The 18,152-nt window shown below is 37.2% G+C and overlaps 1 protein-coding gene across 1 annotated transcript in view; it reads left to right on the forward strand.

The window, feature by feature from the left end:
• Positions 1-2,713: 2,713 nt before the first annotated feature.
• LOC104166030 (estrogen receptor) overlaps positions 2,714-18,152 on the forward strand; it is a gene marked incomplete at both ends in the record, with an annotated part of 27,839 nt that continues 12,400 nt past the window's right edge. Inside the window, 2 exons of the mRNA XM_009705829.1 lie at positions 2,714-2,904; positions 16,553-16,666. Coding sequence (XP_009704131.1) covers positions 2,714-2,904; positions 16,553-16,666 — 305 coding nt within the window. The remainder of the gene's footprint in view (positions 2,905-16,552; positions 16,667-18,152) is intronic.

Below are 18,152 nucleotides of genomic sequence, written 5' to 3' on the forward strand. Positions count from 1 at the left end.
AGGCTATTTTTCAGTAATTTTTTATTATTCTTAAATACAATTTTAATATAAATCTATTTGTGAACCTAATCTTGATCTGAGTGAAGATAAATATTCTGAAAGATGAAAATTTCATTTATCTGGACTGAGTGATGACTGATATTTCTTGGTGTGTCTTTACTCTTTTTGGTTTTACCTATTAGTTGAAGTGTTTTCTTTTGTATCCAGCTAGGAAACTAGGATTGCTTTAGTAAGTGTGTGTGTGTGTGGGTGTTGGAAAATTACTACACACTTGCAAAAATAAGTAAATTGTTTTGGAACTTGAATTCTTTTTTTCTTTTACTCTTTTTTTAAAGTGCTTTTTAAAAAAGATAACATGGAAGTTAGACTTTATAAAATTGTAATTTATTTGTACTACTTATTGATATGAAAATAATTTTGGGAACCTTATCTTGTATAACATGCATATTTGTAACAGTTTTGGAAAAAAATAAATCCAAAATTATTAATATCTATCAGGTGGTCATGTATACCTAAGAGACTAGTCTTTTGCTCTTAAAATTATATTGACAGTTATTTGCTTGCTTGCTGTTTTACTTCAAATATTTAAAACATTCCAGTAGTTATATACACCTAAAAGTATATTTTTTTTAAAAAACCACATCGTGGTTAATTTAAAGTAATACTGAGAAGATGGATTAGGTGATCTAGCTGCAGGCAGGGGGGAATGGGGTGGAGATGATAAGAAACATCATCTTTGATCAGTGCTCAGTAGAAAAAAAAGAAGTCAACTAAATGACTCACTGGGATAAAACACATTCAGAGGAAGATTCAGGACCTGGAGAAGAATTAAAAAAAATATGTAGGTTTGGTCGACTGGAAAAGGTAGTTACATGAACAATGTATGTGTTGTATCCACAACAATTTATTAGTGATATTGTTTTCACCTTTTCAAATTAAACATCTAAAATATGCAAGGAATTTTTTTTCCCCCTGCCTACTTTGTTAAACTCCTGTTGTCAGAATCGTGACATTCTCCAGTTTTCCTGTCTCACTAAAAAGTCAGAGTTGTGCCATGTCAGCACTTCACCATTTGAAGTTTCTTCTGTCTTGCACAAGTCTCAAGGAAACAAAGCTTACTCAAATAAGAGTTCAAAATTAGCTGGTATGTCAGGCTTGGTAAAGAACTTTAAAATGCAGTTTTCCTGAATGATGCCAGCAGCAGTTTCTGCTATCTAACATGGCCTAGCCTCATGTTTCTCTAACAACTGGTATTCATTTAAAGCTGTTCAATGAAAATATATCATATTCGGGGCAGAAATCATATATAAAAAGTCTCAAGGGGATGGCTGGCAGCATGCCCGAGAGCATCCAGGTGGCTTTGGCTGGTAGAAAGCTTTTGGGTGTTGAGATGGACTGCAGCAGGAGATGTCAGGGAACTCTGGCTAGATGAAAGAGGATAGTTGGGCGTACATAATCAGAAAGCTGCTGGGGAAGACTGGTTTGGAGCAGGAAGGTACTGTTGGTGCCAGGTGCCTCAGTTCATCAAAGCCAAGGAAGGTCTGCTGCACTGCAGAAGGGAATAAGGCAAAATTGGGTATGTAGGAAGAAATCCGAAAGAGAGAGCCCCCAGTCTCCTAGGCTCAAAACCAGGATATGTTTGTTTGAGAAAATGTTGGGACTCTGGGGAGATAAGTGCCACCTGTTTACTAACCAGCAATTAAAACATGCATGCTAAGTGGATAATTACTGTAAACAGTAGGATTCTTCATGCTTTAGCTTGCCTGATGCTGTCACACCCAATTGTATTTGTCTCCTGGACAATCTGTAGTGCAGACTCTTACTGGAAAGCATGTTTTGCAAGAGCTGTTTGCCTTCCCAGAGCAATCCCAGAGTTCATTGCTGGTTCCCTTGGTAATTTCACATCCTCTCGTCTTTTTGAATATTGTTTACCGTGCCTGCAGCAGCTACCCATAATAACCTCTTAGCAGATTCACTAGGTGTGAATTCGTTGCCATTTACATGATAGATTTGTTGGGTTTTCATTCAGCAGCATACTGCACATGAGAGTCATGTGCATGTCTAGTATGTCTAGCGCATGCCTGGCAACATGTACAGTACTAGAACAAAAATTCTTTGACAACAGTTTTTAATACCTTCCGACTTTTCTTGTTGTGTTAAAACCACTTCTTAATTTTTATGAAAGTGGTATTGTAATGAGAATAGCGACTGTTTTATGCAGTATTATATCTTTGACCATGTAAGGAAAGTTTGCATCTCTAATTGGGCAATAATACTTGAAAATATCCTGGTTAAGAATTTAAGTGACTTGCAAATTCAGGTGTAAACATGAAGTGATTTTTGCCTCAGATTCTGAAACAACCTACTGATACTGCAGTCGTGCTGAACCCTGTGGAGAGGAGCAGGCACACCAAAAAAATGCTGATTTTTTTTTGTATTCTTCTTGAGAAAAATTGCTTAATTTATCTAATTGCTTTTTAATTTTTCAAGGTACAATGCCTAATAACATCAGATTCAGTTGTGAGAAATTCCCCTGTATCTTACTGGTTCTATACCTTTCCAACTAGAACAGGACAGAGGATGATAAAAGTTGGGTTTTTTTTGGTCCATCTGTTATTTCAAAACTAGGTCTGCTCTTCTTTCCTACAATCTGCAGGAGTGGATGAGACTTAATCTTTCTGAAAGAACTATGCTTGTTTTTTGCTATTAACAGGCCAAGTTCTGATAACAGGCGCCACAGCATCCGGGAGAGGATGTCCAGTACCAACGAGAAAGGGAGCCTGTCCATGGAGTCCACCAAGGAGACCCGGTACTGTGCTGTCTGCAATGACTACGCTTCAGGCTACCATTATGGGGTCTGGTCTTGTGAGGGCTGCAAAGCGTTTTTCAAAAGGAGTATTCAAGGTAATAAACTGTTGAAGTGAATCACCTTTACTCTTTACTCTTGAGGAAACTGTGAAGCTACTTGAAATTGCGGCCTGAGCCCAGGACAATGGCATTTATTGGGTTTTCATTAGCAGCTGCTGTGCTCTCCCGTGTATTTTTTGTTCTGTATTTGGTGAATGCTTCTAGCAGGTAGATAATACGTTGTTACTTAATCCAAGATTAATGAGGGAAAGAAAAGCTACTTTATGTTCTCCTTGGTTTAGGTGTGTCTGACCATGGAGGCAGTGAGAAATCTAATTCAAAAATCCATATTGTATCGAGATGACCCCTCTTTCAGGCTATGTATATCTCTTTTCTGTGATTAAGTTCTTATCCAAAACATTTTTATTTTTGAGAATTCCCTGTCAGATGGAGATTAATTCCTGTCGATTGATTTATTAATCTTAATTTAGGGCTCCATGAGCAAGATGGTTCAATCCAAATCTCAACTACTTGAAGATATGAGATGTCTTTTGAGAACCAATGTTGAAAAGGAATGTTTCCGTGATGAAATAGCATTTGTATCTGTCAGCAAAGCAGGGCTTTGAACTATACACAGAATGGTCTAGTTCACAGCCTTGTCATGGCTAGAAGGATACTGTGCAAGATGTCCGATGGAGTAAAGGGCATCAATAGAAACAGTGTTAATTATTGTGACGGAGCTAATTCTTGATTTAAATGCCTGTCACTGTGTGGAATGGATATTTTTGCTTTGTTCAACATCTCCTAAACTGAGTAAGAAGTAAGTATGATTCTACTGAACATACGGGTACTATTCAGTATCTAAGTCTTATTTTGGAGAAGAAAATAAAACAGTTTTCTTCCTTTCCAAACAGAAAACACCATGCTTTAGTTAGATTTCTATAGTTTTTTAAATCTCCAGGTGATATATAAGCACAAAAATTCCTGTCGTTCCTTTTTTGAAGTAAACATAGTGAGGAACAGTTTTTAACTCATGTCACAAGGTGTGATTATTGCCTATTTTGTTGCATGACTACCACTGAGGGGACTTAAATAAGACTTCCAGCATTCAGCTCAGAATTTTCTCCGCCTTAAAGAAAGAAGTGAAAGATTGGCTGCAGGGTAGACTTTGATGAAATTACTTGAATGTCAGTGATTATTTAATAGTTGCTTGTATTTCTGCTTTTCCCAGACTCATCAAAATGATTTTTAGAAAAGAGAGTGGTTACAGCCAGAGGTCAATTAGAAGCAACACTGGAGGGAGAAAGGGTGAAATTCTTTTCTCTTAACGTCAAAATGATTTACTTGAACTTATGATGTAGGGAGAACAGCTACCTTGTTGAACATTTTTTGTTATTTTTCATTTTGAGCTCCCCTGACCAAATCAGAATTATTATTAGAATTTTGAAATTCTGTCCTTGTGCTCAAAGTGAACTAAGTCAGCAACAAAGTGAGAATTGAAGCATTCTTAAGCAAAAGTAAGAGCTAGTTATCAAGTAATTGTACAGCACAGATCTTCAGCTTTTGGCCATTATGGAAGAAGAAATGAATCTATCTGATTCATTGAGTTACATGGTTCTATGTCAGCACTTGGGTGGTTTTGCCCTAGTCTCCATGTCAACAAACGTTGTGGTCCTCCGCAATGGATCCGTTATCCATTTGTGCTACAGTACTTGCTAATTAGTAAATCTAGTTCTTGTTACATTTATATATTTAACATAATTTTCAAGTAGGTAAGCATATAAAATTTAAAGCTTAAATTTCCAGTGTCCTGTAAAATGCCTTTCTTGATCTTTAAGTCATGTCTGCTCTAATTTAAATCCATTGCTTCTTACCCTATCCTTTGTGGGCATGAAGAAGGCTTGTTACAACAACCTTTTACATAGTTGAAGACTGTTATCATATCTTTCTTCAGTCTTCTCTGTTTTAGACTAAACAAACCCACTTCTTTCAGTAGAACATGCTTTCTAAACTACTGAGCCCATTTGTTAAACTCCTCTGTACTTTCTCCAGTTGATCCACCTCTTCTGTGGTTAGCAGCTATTGTAAAAAATGACATTCACTAGTATCAGAAAGTGATTCAAGAATGAGTACTGATGAGAGAATTGTGATCACTTGATCATAGATGGTACGAAAAGTCCTCTAAAGGACTTTTAAAGTCATAGGTACCCAGTCTTGATGAACTAAGGGATTTTTTTAATTTCTTACTGGATCTGGAAGAGATCTCTACCTCAGCAATTACAAGTTCTCATTGGACATGTGTCCAATTTATGAAAATGACAGTAATTTTTAGATTAAGAATACATGAGAAAGTATGCCATTTACCTTGCAGATGGTAAGAATGTTAAATATCTAGGATATTTAGGATAGCTAGAGATGAATACTACTAATATGTAGGTGTATGTGTAGAAGAATATATGGACTAAATATTACTATATCTGCATTGTATATATGGTATGCATTCCTAAAAAAGCAACAAAAATTTCCTGGGAATCATAGGATTAAACTGTATTGAGGTACACAGGACTTGTTTCTATAAACAAAAGTAACACAGAATGCTTTCAGCAAAGATTTTTGTTGCTGTTTATAGTGTGTCTTTCTCTAAATGCAAGATAACCACGCTGCTTTTGTGTTTTACTGTCCTGTATTTCTCGATACATGTATAGACGCAGAGGTGATTGGTCATCTTTATACTTCTCATCAGAGATTTCATAGGAGAATTGCTGTAGTGAAGTCTGATGTTCTTAACAGACTGTAGTGAAACATTCTATATGGTTCTTACCAGAATCACAGGAAAAAGTGAGTATGGACATGAACAATGAACAAGCTGTATGGAGTAGTCTGTTTCTTACCCTGTAAATCTGTTATTCTGAGTGATACCTGAAGTGTCTATGCTTACTTGCATAAGTATATACTTAAATTTTGTGAAAACTCACATCTGCATTGGATCGTACTCGAGGTGGAGATGGATAGCTTCATTTTTTTCCAGGGGAGCTGGAATGGTTGTGAAAATATTTAATGAATTTTAAATGCTAAGTTGTTTTTCTTTGCTGTCAAACAAAGCTTAAAAGGCAACCTGGATTAGTAACTGTCTCTGGATATGTGCAACTGCTCAATTTTATTTAAACAACAGATGGTTGGTGGAAAATCCCAACTGCCTCCTGGAACTGCCCATGTCAGTCTATTTTGTTAGTTTATGTCCCAAAAGTGATTTGGTACCTTGTTTTGAGAAAACTCTGTGCAGACTGATATTAGTGTATAATGTTTCATGGGAGAGAAAAATCATATGACATCAAGAACACTGTGTTGCTTGGTGATAGAAGGGTGCTTTATTCTTCACCCAGCATATATAGCCTTCAGGAGTGTACTTGGTCGACTGACTTGAATCCAGAAGCATAACAAGCAGTCACATCACAGCACACTGTACTTCTCTACTAAAATATTTGTGGATTTTAAGACCAAGAAGGGCCATTACATCCTTAAGTCTGGTCTTCTGTCGATATAAACTTTATATGCTATCTGTGTGCAAAGCCCAGTAACTTGATGGAGGTAAATCTTTTAGAAGATACCCAGCCTTGATTTGTGGGCCTAAGAGCTTTCTCACAATGATTGCTTATTCTAATGATTTGTCCTCCCATCTGCTAAAAAATTACCTTTATAATTTGAAATTACTTTAGCTTTTGCATCACATCTACAAACCAGACTTAGTATCTAGTATCTCTCTCCTGTGGGAAGTTCTTACAACTTAAGCTGTTACAATCAAATCACCTTGATATCTCCAGTGAACTAAAATGTTTCAATCTCCTGCTGTATATCTTTCTATCTTCTGAGTCCTTTGTGTTTGCACCTTTTCTGATCCCCCCCCCCAGCCCCGCCCAAGTAGCCTCTTGAAAATTCAGTTGTCAGAATTGGAGGAAGTATTTCAAAATCAACCTTACAAATGCCATTTACAAATGAAAAATCATCCCCTTGTGACTCACACATTCTTTCCCCCTCCTTCCAATTCTCTTGGTTTTTTGGATAGCCACCAAAGGGTACGGGGCAGGAAGGATTACTCTTACCACCTCTGACAAGCATCCAACGAATGCCTACCTATGTGGGGCTGAGAACCCCCCGTGGGAGCAGAAGGGATTCAGAACAAACGAGGGGTAACTCCTTACACTGAAGGGCATCTTGATCTCAGAATTGCTGAAGTATTTTAGAAATCCCCAGTTCTATTTCCCTGCCTCCTTCATATGCCCTTCTGATATTTTTCAGATGCACCCTCTCTGCCTTTTCTCACAGCTGCATACTCAGACAAAAATTCAGATATTTCACAAATATTCAGTTAAGAATTACTGCATGATGGGAGGCAGTACCAGTCGAGCAAGAACAGCTTGGCATCTGGGAATGGATGAGTAGCTGGGCCGAGGGATTCCAGAGGCCTGCCATTAATGTCTTGATCACAGAGATATAGTGGTCTCCAAGGTGCAGGAATTCTTGAAGCTGGGAAGTATGTTAGTTGTGTGGCTTGAGCATGGATTTTATTTAACAGTTATGCCTTCTGACCATCAAGTAGGAGAGTTTTGGCAGTAGACTTTGAGTGTTATCAGTTGTTTTAACTTCAAAGCGATAGAGATGTACTTTGTTGAAAGTATGTAGTTCAAACTTTAATGCTAGGAGTGGTGGTAATATATACATATTTTCATCTGAGTTGGAGAGAATTTCACTAGTAAAACATGCCTAATGAGTGGGTGTTTATGTAATACTGTAGTGCAGCAATTGCCATATTGTCAATTTGGGAGGTTTCTGAGATCTTCCCTTTAACTTTCCATTATTGTCTTCTGTTTTCATGGTATTTTTATAATCTGTTTGTTAACAGCTGTAAATGCTGCACAGTGCTGCAGCCAAGAAGACAGAAACTCTGTAGTAAGACTGCTTGTACACTGATTCTATGAGTTGTCAGCAGAAAGAGCAAAACTACAAAACATGAACGTCAGTGAGACTAGCAGTGGTAATCACAGCCAACAAACAAGGGGATGCAGACTGGTATCCAGTCTCAGGGTGGAAAACACACGGTTCCAGTTTGAGGCACAGGTGACTGTTGGAAGTCTGAAGGCTAGAAAATGTGTGTTTGGAAAGTCCACCAGCATTTACCCATCATTGGGACTGCTCTAACAGCCTGTGGTCAGCCAGGTTCTTCTGAAACTTCTTTTGATTTATTTTTGTGTTTTTAGTAGTTTTTCTCTAGAGCGCCTTCAGTTAAAGAGATGCTCTGATTGCTGTCCCCTAATGTGCATTTTTAATATCTGCAGTCTAACTGATGGTGATCTTGTTTCAGAAACTTGGGTGTTATGGAAGGCAAGAGTCAATACCTCTTTTTTCCTAGTAAGGCAATTTTGAATGTGGTAGTTTTCCAGAGAGTTTTAAGTACTGCGTGCAGCATGGACGTGGCAGTGACTTAAGATGGTTGCATCCAAGATACTCCCTTATTTTTCATGGCCTAAGCAAATCATAGGGCTGCAGTGGACCTTGAGCCCTAGTCCATCTTTCTGTCCTCTGATAGGATCAACTGTTGTCAATTCCTTACATATGTTTATTGAACTGCCTATTAAAAACCTGTAGCCTGATCCAGTGTTTTATTCTCCTTATCTTTGAAGGCTACTATGAAATTTGAATTCATGCAAGTTAAGCTCATCACTTGTTTTCCTGTCTATCATGCCACAGGAAACAAGTTGTTCTCTTTCCTTCTGCAACAGTCTTTAAAGCATGGAAGATTGCTATCACACTGAAAAAAAAAGAAAAATTCTGTTTTACCTAACCTGAAGAAACACGGTTTATTCAACCTTTTCGCATAGGTTTTGTTTTCTAGACTTCTAATCTTCTAGTTGCTCTACTTTGCAGATTCTCTACTTTGTCCTGTTTTCTTTTTTCTTGAAGCATGATTTCCTTGTATATGATGCTTTACAAGTACTGAACAGAGCAATAGGATTACCTTACAAGCCCAGCTGGTGGTATTTGTCTACATTCATCACACTGTAACGTTTGCCGTATTTACAAAAACATGACACTATTCACTCATATCAGTGTGTGATGCAGAATAAACTCAAACATACCTTTCTAGGGAAGAAACCACTTCTTTCTCATCTTGTTTTGTGCATCTGATTGTTCCTGTTTTAATGTAGTGATTTGTACTGGTCCTTAGTTTTGTGCTGTTTTTTCCCATGTGCTATCTCCGGTTTGCCAAGAGAATTTAGAATTCTTATCCTATAGACTCCTGCCATTTGTTTCAGATTTATTTCTGTCTGACTAGAAGAGTAGTCTGGTCTTTTCTCTGTTCTTCTAATACGTATAAATGTCATCTACAAATGAATAACATAAAATAAATCCCCCAGTCCATTACCCATCAGTGAGGAAAATACTGTATAGAACTGGATCCAGGATAGACAGTATGGAGCCTCATTTGATATCAGCTTCCATTGTAACAGTGAACTCTGATAGTTCTTCCCTGAGACTGGTTTTCTGAAATAATCTAAACTATATTTCCCTAGCTGATGTATGAAATGTCACCCCAGGCAATGTTAAAAGCCTTTCTGAAGTTAGGTGACACACTTTACTAGAAAGCAGGGAACACTCACTGATTGTTACTTGATTTTATAAATGGTCGCTGGTTCTTCCTCTGCCAAATCCAAAGCTTTTCCCACCTCCTAGACATAATTCCTAGCCATATTCCTTAGAAGCTGTACTTAATGTATCCTGTATTATTAGCTTTAATGGTGTTTTACTTCCTCTGGAATATGATTGTTGTGCCATATCAAGCAACAAAAAACCCCCTTAAACAGCATTTTGTGTTGCAAGTATTTAACAAATATTTCATTTGGAAACTCAGAGTTGAGCCTGTCAGCAGTTCAAAATATTCACACAGAAAAAAAAAAAAAGGCGCTTTACGTTGCTTTACATTTACAAATTACAAGAGAACATGTTTGTTTGTCCAGCAAGAAAGTGCTTAACTGTTCCACTTGGTTTTAGAGACTGTGAAGGGAAATAAGTTTTTATAACCTCATTTAACTCAGGTGGGTTTATTGATTTAAACTGGCTCCATAACTTTCACTCCCACAAACTTTCAGACTTTCTGTAGGTTAAGTTGTCCTTTGCAGTCACTTTTGAAAAGTGGAAATCAAACTAGAGAGAACTGTGCAAGATGACTAAAATGATAAATATACTGGAAGTGCATGAAGTGATCTTTGACATAATTTATTTCCAGAAGGAGACTATTAACAAATTTTATTGAAGTACATGTACTAGTTCAGAGTTACTGTAAAAGAACTAGCATGGCAATTAACTGCTGGTATAATTTAGTAACAGATGTAGTAAATATCTCATTGTCTGAATGCTTTGAATAAGATCATGTATTTCTCTCAAAGGTTTGATGTAATTTAGTCACAAATTGTTGAAATAGTAACACAGTTATTCCCCACTCTAAAGTGTGGCTAGAGATATGCAGGACAACAGACTAAGTTATCTTTGGTGACCCTTCTGATCATAGAAGATTTGTCCATTTTATAAAGCATGGATGACATTAGGGTATAAGTGAGCAAACCAAGGAGCACAGATATATATCAGTAAATGAAAGAAGAGCATAACTAGGTTTTACTTTGCATGAGAAAGTAGTGCATAGGCAGAGAAGGGGCTTTTTGTCAAAATATTGATGTTAAAGATTAGTATAATAATTTAACAAACCAGGAGCTGATTGTACTGCAGTTTCAGTTTCACAGACTCCAATGCAGAAAATTCACTATGCTTAGAAATGCCCAGGTCCAGCGCATGCTCTGCGCTGTGAGAATCCTCTGTCCCCGTCCCATAAAATACAAATACCAATACCTCCTTTACAGGGGTACTGTGAGGATAAATACATTACAGCTCCTTGTAAAATCTATGATACCAGGAACCACTCAGGTATCAAAGTTCCAAATATAAAATAAGACTAGCTAAACTTATTCAATAGGTCCCATCACAATCCAAAACTTGATGTTATATCTGGAATAAAAATAGAGTTATATTAATTTTCTTGTTGCTAACAATTGATTGAATTTTAAGTGCACAAGAGTAATTTGCAATATTTTAAACTTTTTGGCCTCTTTATATTAGTTGTTCCACCCCTTCCCGTTTGAGCTCAAATGAAGTGGGAAGCTGAAAATACAAGAGAATTTATTCAAAGTCTATGGGAATAAGATAGCCATGGCTTGCCTATGACTCTCTCTGAAAATGCCTTTTGTCTCTGGAGAGATCATATTGAGATGGTTGTGAGTAATACATTGTGGGAGTTTTTCCTTTAACACAGCTGTTGGTTTAATCATGTGCCAAGGATTTAAAACAATTGTGATTTATCAGAGAGGGAAACAGAAACTAAATGTCACACTCCTTGCCATCTTTTTTAAAAAGATGGGAATGAAATTGGGTTAGAAGTAGACTTTGCACATGGTACCATAATCCTGAAATAGTAGATGAAACATCAATTGAAATTTTAGGACTAAGGCCAATAATAAAAACTTTGAAATTATCTGCTGGATTAAAAAGATAACTTTATATTTATATATTTATAATGTTAGGTAGTGTTTTACTTTTTGTATGTCACCCTTTCTCAGTAAGTTAGCTGAAATAGTATATGGAAAGGTTAAAGGAAAGGTGAGTTTCATAATCATTTGGCTTGAATTAACTGCTCGTGTGAGCAGTGCTGTATATACATGAAGGCAAGAAGACTCCACTAGAAGGTGAACTCTCAGCGTGGGAGCTACATGACACAGCTGAAGGCCATAATACAGAGTATATGGATTTTAACCTTTCCTCCTTTCTCTTTTCTTTCCTCCTTTCCACTTCTCTTCAGCAGTTCTGTGATCTCTCTTTCCGAGATACGCATAGAGGAGGACTTCCTCACGGGGTGCAAAGGAAGTACAGTTTTTAGTCTTCTAGGCCCTGCTCCTTACTCTGTCACACGCAGTAATGTCTTGCTAGTTTAAAAACAGATGATGATTAATCTTCTCAGCCCTGCTGGGTAGTTGCTAAGAGAACCCAAGTTCCAAATCCAGAGACCTTGTCTGAGGGTAATTAAGCTGTGAAATTGAGTGTCTGTGCTTATAAAGGAATTAGACATAACCTTCTGCTCTTTTGTGAAACCTGTTAGGAAAGGGTGAGATTTTAAAATCAATCAGTGCAGTTTTATTGGGGCACTTTAACTTAAAATTGGTAACCGTAATTTTTTATTTTCCATTCAACATTTGTTCATGCCGGGTTAGCATACGCAATGTCCAGGTGCTATTTTTTTTTTCTTTTTACTGTTTATGAAAACTTTCCTCTTGCTGTTCAGGCTATTCTTTTCAAGGTTTTGCTTTTTGTCTGCTGTCTTCCCACTTGCCACTTGTCTGTCACCTTAAGGTGTGGATGAAGTCTCCACTCTAGCCTTCCCTTCACCTGCACGTGTGAAATTCTGCTAATTTCACTGTCAGAATAAGATCGTAGAAAGACCTGGTGCTTCCACAGGTAACGGCTAACCTGACAGATGCCTTATGCAAATAGATAAAGAATAGTTTAAGAAATTTGTGTGACATGAGGATTGAAAGTAAAAGAATAATTAAAGGAAAAGCATATATTGGTAAAAGGATAATAATTATTACTGGCTTTGTTTGAAATGTATGATGAGTCAATTTGACTACATCTGTTTAGGTGTCATACAAAATTCACCTGACATAAACATTCCTTTTTTGGCTTTGTCGAATTGTCATTAAGCGTTCTTAAACTGGCATGCCGACATGTTGGTTTCTTTAGTTCATTTTTTTGCACAACTTTTGTACTGCCTAAATTAATCATTCCCTTGGGCTAATCTTGATGGTTATTGGAATATAATATGGCAACTGTTTACACATGTAAGAAAAAAAAATATTTCTGTGTTATGTTAATTGCCGTTGGTATATTAATATGACCCCAATTTTCATCCTTGCTGGTCGAGGACAAAATGAACTCGGCTCTTCAAAGCTGCAATTCAGTGAAACACGCAAGCATACACTTAAGTTTAACCATATATACTGTGCTGCAACTACTTGCTGGAAGTACACAGATGCTTAAATGTTCTGCTGAATGTAGTGACACTTAACCTTAAAGAAATATGGAGTGTTTTGCTGACTAAAGCCCTCACAGATAAATGATCTGCCCACTCCGATTCAAGCATGCGCTGCTGTTGCATAGAGCATAGCTTTCTTGAGAACCCTTAGATGGACAGCGATGAACATAAATACTAGCCACATGACTCATGGTGACGAGAGAAAATCAGACTGCACGCGCAGTAAGAAAAAGCTCTGATTATGTCAGGCTGAGTTAGAATAAACTCAAAATCGTCCTAATTGCAGCCATTAACTTCTTGTTGACACTTTGCTTCCTCACCTCCCCCCCCTTCAGTGTTGGTCATTATCGTACAAATTGTCATATCTCAAATTAGTGCTTTGAGAAAAGAGACAGATCTTTGCACCCTGTTCTGGAAAGAACTTAGCATATACTAAAGTGCTATAAAAAACCGTAATGTTACTGTTACTGTTTTAAAATATACTATGTGTGAGATATCATAAGAGAACCGGACCACCCCTCCTCAAGCTCCCCCAATATCTGCCTTAAACTCTTCCTTTGTAGCTCATGACAGTGCAAGTCGTACATATGGGGGGTTAGAACTGGGGGCTCAGCTCTATTAAACTCACTGCCTTCAATATTGTGCAGGTTATCTGATAATTTATTTTAACCCCCCTGCAGTAAGACCACAGAGTCCAAGTGGCATGTGCTTCCCTTTACAAATATCAGTGATCACTAAAGACATTTCTTCCTCTCGATATTCCTGTGATGCCAGCTATCCAAATGGCCTAATTAGCCTGTCTGCTGGCATGTGTTACTCTTTGGATATCATGAGAACAAAGTGCAGGGCAGCTGGACACCTGAGCAGAGTTATTGAGTTATACTATTTCACTTTAAAATAGAACTTGTCTTTGCGTGTTACCTATTTCTTAATTGTGTTCTTCTAGCTTTTTCCCTTCCATGCCACCCCGAGCTAGACTGCCCTAGTCTGTGCCTGTGCCTTGCAAAGGGAACTTCCTTCCTCGCTTCCTCAGACTGAATACTTGAAATCAGATGGTGGGGTGGAGAAGCAGGAAACGTTCCGGCCTTCCTTCTTCCCTTCGTTTCTTTCTTCTTCCCTGATTAATTTGGTAAACATTTCTAGTGTATACTCTAATGATCAAACATTTTCTTCTGGTTGCTTACATCTTTTCCAGTCTCCTGAAGGCATATTGGTTAAACTAAACCAAAAATTATGAGAAATATTAAATGCATTATCTTCTTCCTAGATTTACAGGAAATACGAAGTCTAAACAATGACATTACTACAGCACTTGTAATCTGAAGAAGCATGCCCCTCACACACAGGTCTTTCTTTTTTTGCATTCAAAATTTTACAGGTTTTATTTTATGAAGTCTGTCAAGTACTTTGAAAGAAGAGTGGACTGTCTAAGACGCGGGTCATGTGCGTGAAAACAGACTAATTATGCTAACCTTTAAAGCATATATTTAAGACAAAACTTTTCAATGTAAAAAGATGATAATATGAATCATGTTAATTTCAGCATGGACTGTAGCTCTATCACAAATAGGATTATTTTATTTCTGTTCTACAAACTAAATGCCTATTCACAAATGCTTGCAGTTTGCATGAGGAAATCTAGGTTCAGTGCAAAATAAAAGGTTATCACCCACATAAGAACTGTGAAAAAGGACGACTGCCGTGCTGATATTGATTCCACTTGATTTTTGATCTTTGCATACTGTCACTTTTTTTTTTTTTTTGAGAGTTGAACCTTATGAGCATCAGCCAGTCCAGCAAAGGTGGTAAGCATGTGTTCAGCTTTGACCTAAGTGGGAACATCTATCTGCTTATTTCACAGAGCACTAAATGCTGTTCTGGATTATATGCTGAATTCAGACCTTGCGCTCATTCCCCTTGTGAATTTAGCTTTTAACTTCACTAGGAAGAAGATCAGATACTCTGTCAAAATCTTTGTTTTTAAGAAGTAATTAAAGTTTTCCAACTTTCTCTCATACTGTTTCAGAGCTTGGCTTATAAAACAAGGCTGGTAATTGAGGTCAGGTGCTACAATGTTTTGCTGCTGTTTAGTGTGACCTAATAAAAGTGAATTTTCCTAAAATCATGGGTTTCTCTTTTTGTTTCTTTTCCCTGTAGAAATGGCATTTTTGTATGGTTGAGGCTGTTTTCTTTCTGACTCGATTTTTTTTCCTTATATCCATAGAGATATAGAACAGTCTGTATCCTACCAGAGGAACTGAACATTAAAACAGTCTTTCATGCTGAGGTTGAGGTAGTGTTTCTGTTCTACCTTTTTACCTCAGTCCTGGAGCAAAGCCTATGGATTCAGATTTTCCCAGTATTATACTCTTCTCTCAAGTAGAGCTAAAAAATAATAATTCTGTCTATTTGAGACAGTATGTAGTCAGCTGTCATTGTATTGACAGGTTTGGCTGCTTATTTTGCTTGGGTCCCAGTAATGTAGCATTAGAGAGCAGATGTTCCTGGTGTAATCTGATAGTAATTTTTACTCTATTTTCTAATTTCTCGTCAAGGATAGATGATTTGATGAGACCAAGGCCTCTGTCAAACCTCCACCCTACTCTACCTCAAGCTGATCCCTTGACCTGAAAGAAAGAACAAACAGTTCTGCAGTAAAATTGTTCCGTGGTGTGCTGTACCTTAGTTGTGTTTAGATGAATACAGAGCACCAATAAGATCATTTTAGATAGTCTCTTTTGTCCTTGCTAAACTTTGTCTATGATTGGAAAATAATTTTATAGCAGATTTAAGCACACATTTTTAAGAGACATTTGGAATAGAGGCTTGTTGGCAGTAACGAATTACAGTATGCTGAAAAAGTTTGTAATGAGAATTGAGATGTAGAGGGTAATAAATGACGAAGTGGAGCTCTGTAGGAAAAGGTATCAGTACCAAGCTCGATTGCAGCATATGGTAATTTAAGAATTTTTCATGACAAAAGGGTTTTGCATATATCAGCAGACATGCAGTTGGAATTAGAGACTGATTTATCCCTGAGGTACAATTAATTAATTAATGGTTGTAGCTTCCATTTTATGATGTTGTTGTTGTTTGTTTCTCAACTGCCTCAGCTTGTGGTAGACAGCAAAAAATGTTCTGTGCATAGGCCTTTTTAGTTCTATAAACCTCTAATCGTTTTGTGCAGTCTGTTGGTTAAACATCAACGCAGGCATATGGACCAGATGGCATTGTATTTCTCAGGCTAAGAGCAAGGCATTCAAGGGACTTGTTCATATTAATCTATCCTCTTTTGTGACTGCTTTAATTGTTCATTATTTTAATTATTCTACAGAAGTTGTAATTTGTGTTTTTAATCGTACCTTTAAAGAACTTGTGAATAAATGTATTGTGAACAGATGTTAGTTTCACTACCTGTATCAACACTTTTATGCTGGATTATGATCGTACACCCTACCTTCTTCCTGAGATGTTAGAGGCCGCACGAAACACTCACTGAAAAATAGAAGAGTATTATAGGCAGTTTTGTTATGTCTGTGTATAACTGTCCTTACCTTCCCTCTGGTTTTACAGGGCACAATGACTACATGTGTCCTGCTACTAACCAGTGCACCATCGACAAGAACAGAAGAAAGAGCTGCCAGGCTTGCCGACTAAGGAAATGCTATGAAGTGGGAATGATGAAAGGTGGTATGTACACCGCAATCAACAAGTCCTCACCATTGGTGTCTGCCTTCCTGTCTTTTAACTTCATTGGACAGCTGATAGGGTTCCTAAAGGAGGAAGCAACTTATTTTATTGAGCTAAAGTGTATTAAATCAAAGAGCGATTAAATAGAAAATAAAAAACTCCCAAATACCATGTTATTAATCTCGCCCAAATTTGCATCAAAATTAATAGGAACATTGACTTCGATGGAATTAGGATTCTTCTGTTAATATTTTTAATTCGTTATTTTTTTGGTCTCTCGTGGTAGACTCCAGATCATGATGAATGAAACTTAACCCAAGATTTTGTAACTTTTTGCAGTTCAGGGTGAAAAGCACTGGTAGTCTCAAATCAGTCCATATTAATTAAAATAAACTTCTGAATATGTACTACTTGTTCTGTGAATTCTGAAACAGCAAGTCAATTCATCTATTCCAGTACTGTACACATATTTTATAGAACAGAATCACAGAATCATTTGGACTGGAAGGGACCTTTAGAGGTCATCTAGTCCAACCCCCCTGCGGTGAGCAGGGACATCTCCAACTAGATAAGGTTGCTCAGAGCCCCATCCAGCCTGACCTTGAATGCCCCCAAGGATGGGGCTTTCACCACCTCTCTGGGCAACCTGTTCCAGTGAATTATTATAGTGAATAATGCAGTTTTATATGTGAATTAATTTCACCCAACACTATTAAAGCTCACTCATTTTAGAAAAACTGAGATAAATGCCGCTTTCTTGGAACGTACTTATGTAATAACGATATCAGAGAAGAAGAATCAGACACTGAATGCTTAGGCTGAAGTGGAATACCACTAAATTACTTTATTTATATACACAGTGTTTAATTTTTGGAGGCAAAAATTAGAACTATATGACAATACTGAACAATTGCTACAGTGTGTTCTTAGATGGAAGAGTTCTTTTGTAGCATAGTTTTGGATCAATCATGATACCTGCCTTTCCTCTTTATTTACAGTACCTTATGTTTGTCAAAAGCAGACAGAAGTTAGCTATTTTTAATCACTTTGAAAAAGCCAAGCTCCTAAGAATTAAGAATATTTAAGAAAGGGAAATCATAAAGTTTCATATTCATTCTAAAGCAGACGAAAACCTTATTGTAGCCTACTAAACATTTCAGATTGCTTTTATTAATGAAGAGTAATCACTAGCATGATTGAAACCTATTCCTATAGGAAAATTTGGCAAACTAAGTGCTCAGAAGAGAAAGGATTAGAACCCATGTTTTAACTGTGAATGGAGCTAATTGTTAAATTACAGCATGGTTTTCCCTTTCTCTGGCACATCTAATGCTTACTTATTCCGCAAAAAATCTGGAGCAAGAGAGAGGAGTAGCTCATCATGTTTATCCTTCACACAACAGAGGATTTTTTATAAGTTCAGTCTGTGCAGTGAGGGTAGGCCAAGGCTGGGAATATTGGGAGAAAGGGTAAAGGGGAAAGA

The sequence above is a fragment of the Cariama cristata genome, unplaced genomic scaffold (genome assembly GCF_000690535.1).
Source record: "Cariama cristata isolate BGI_N322 unplaced genomic scaffold, ASM69053v1 scaffold28058, whole genome shotgun sequence".
Lineage (NCBI taxonomy): Eukaryota > Metazoa > Chordata > Aves > Cariamiformes > Cariamidae > Cariama > Cariama cristata.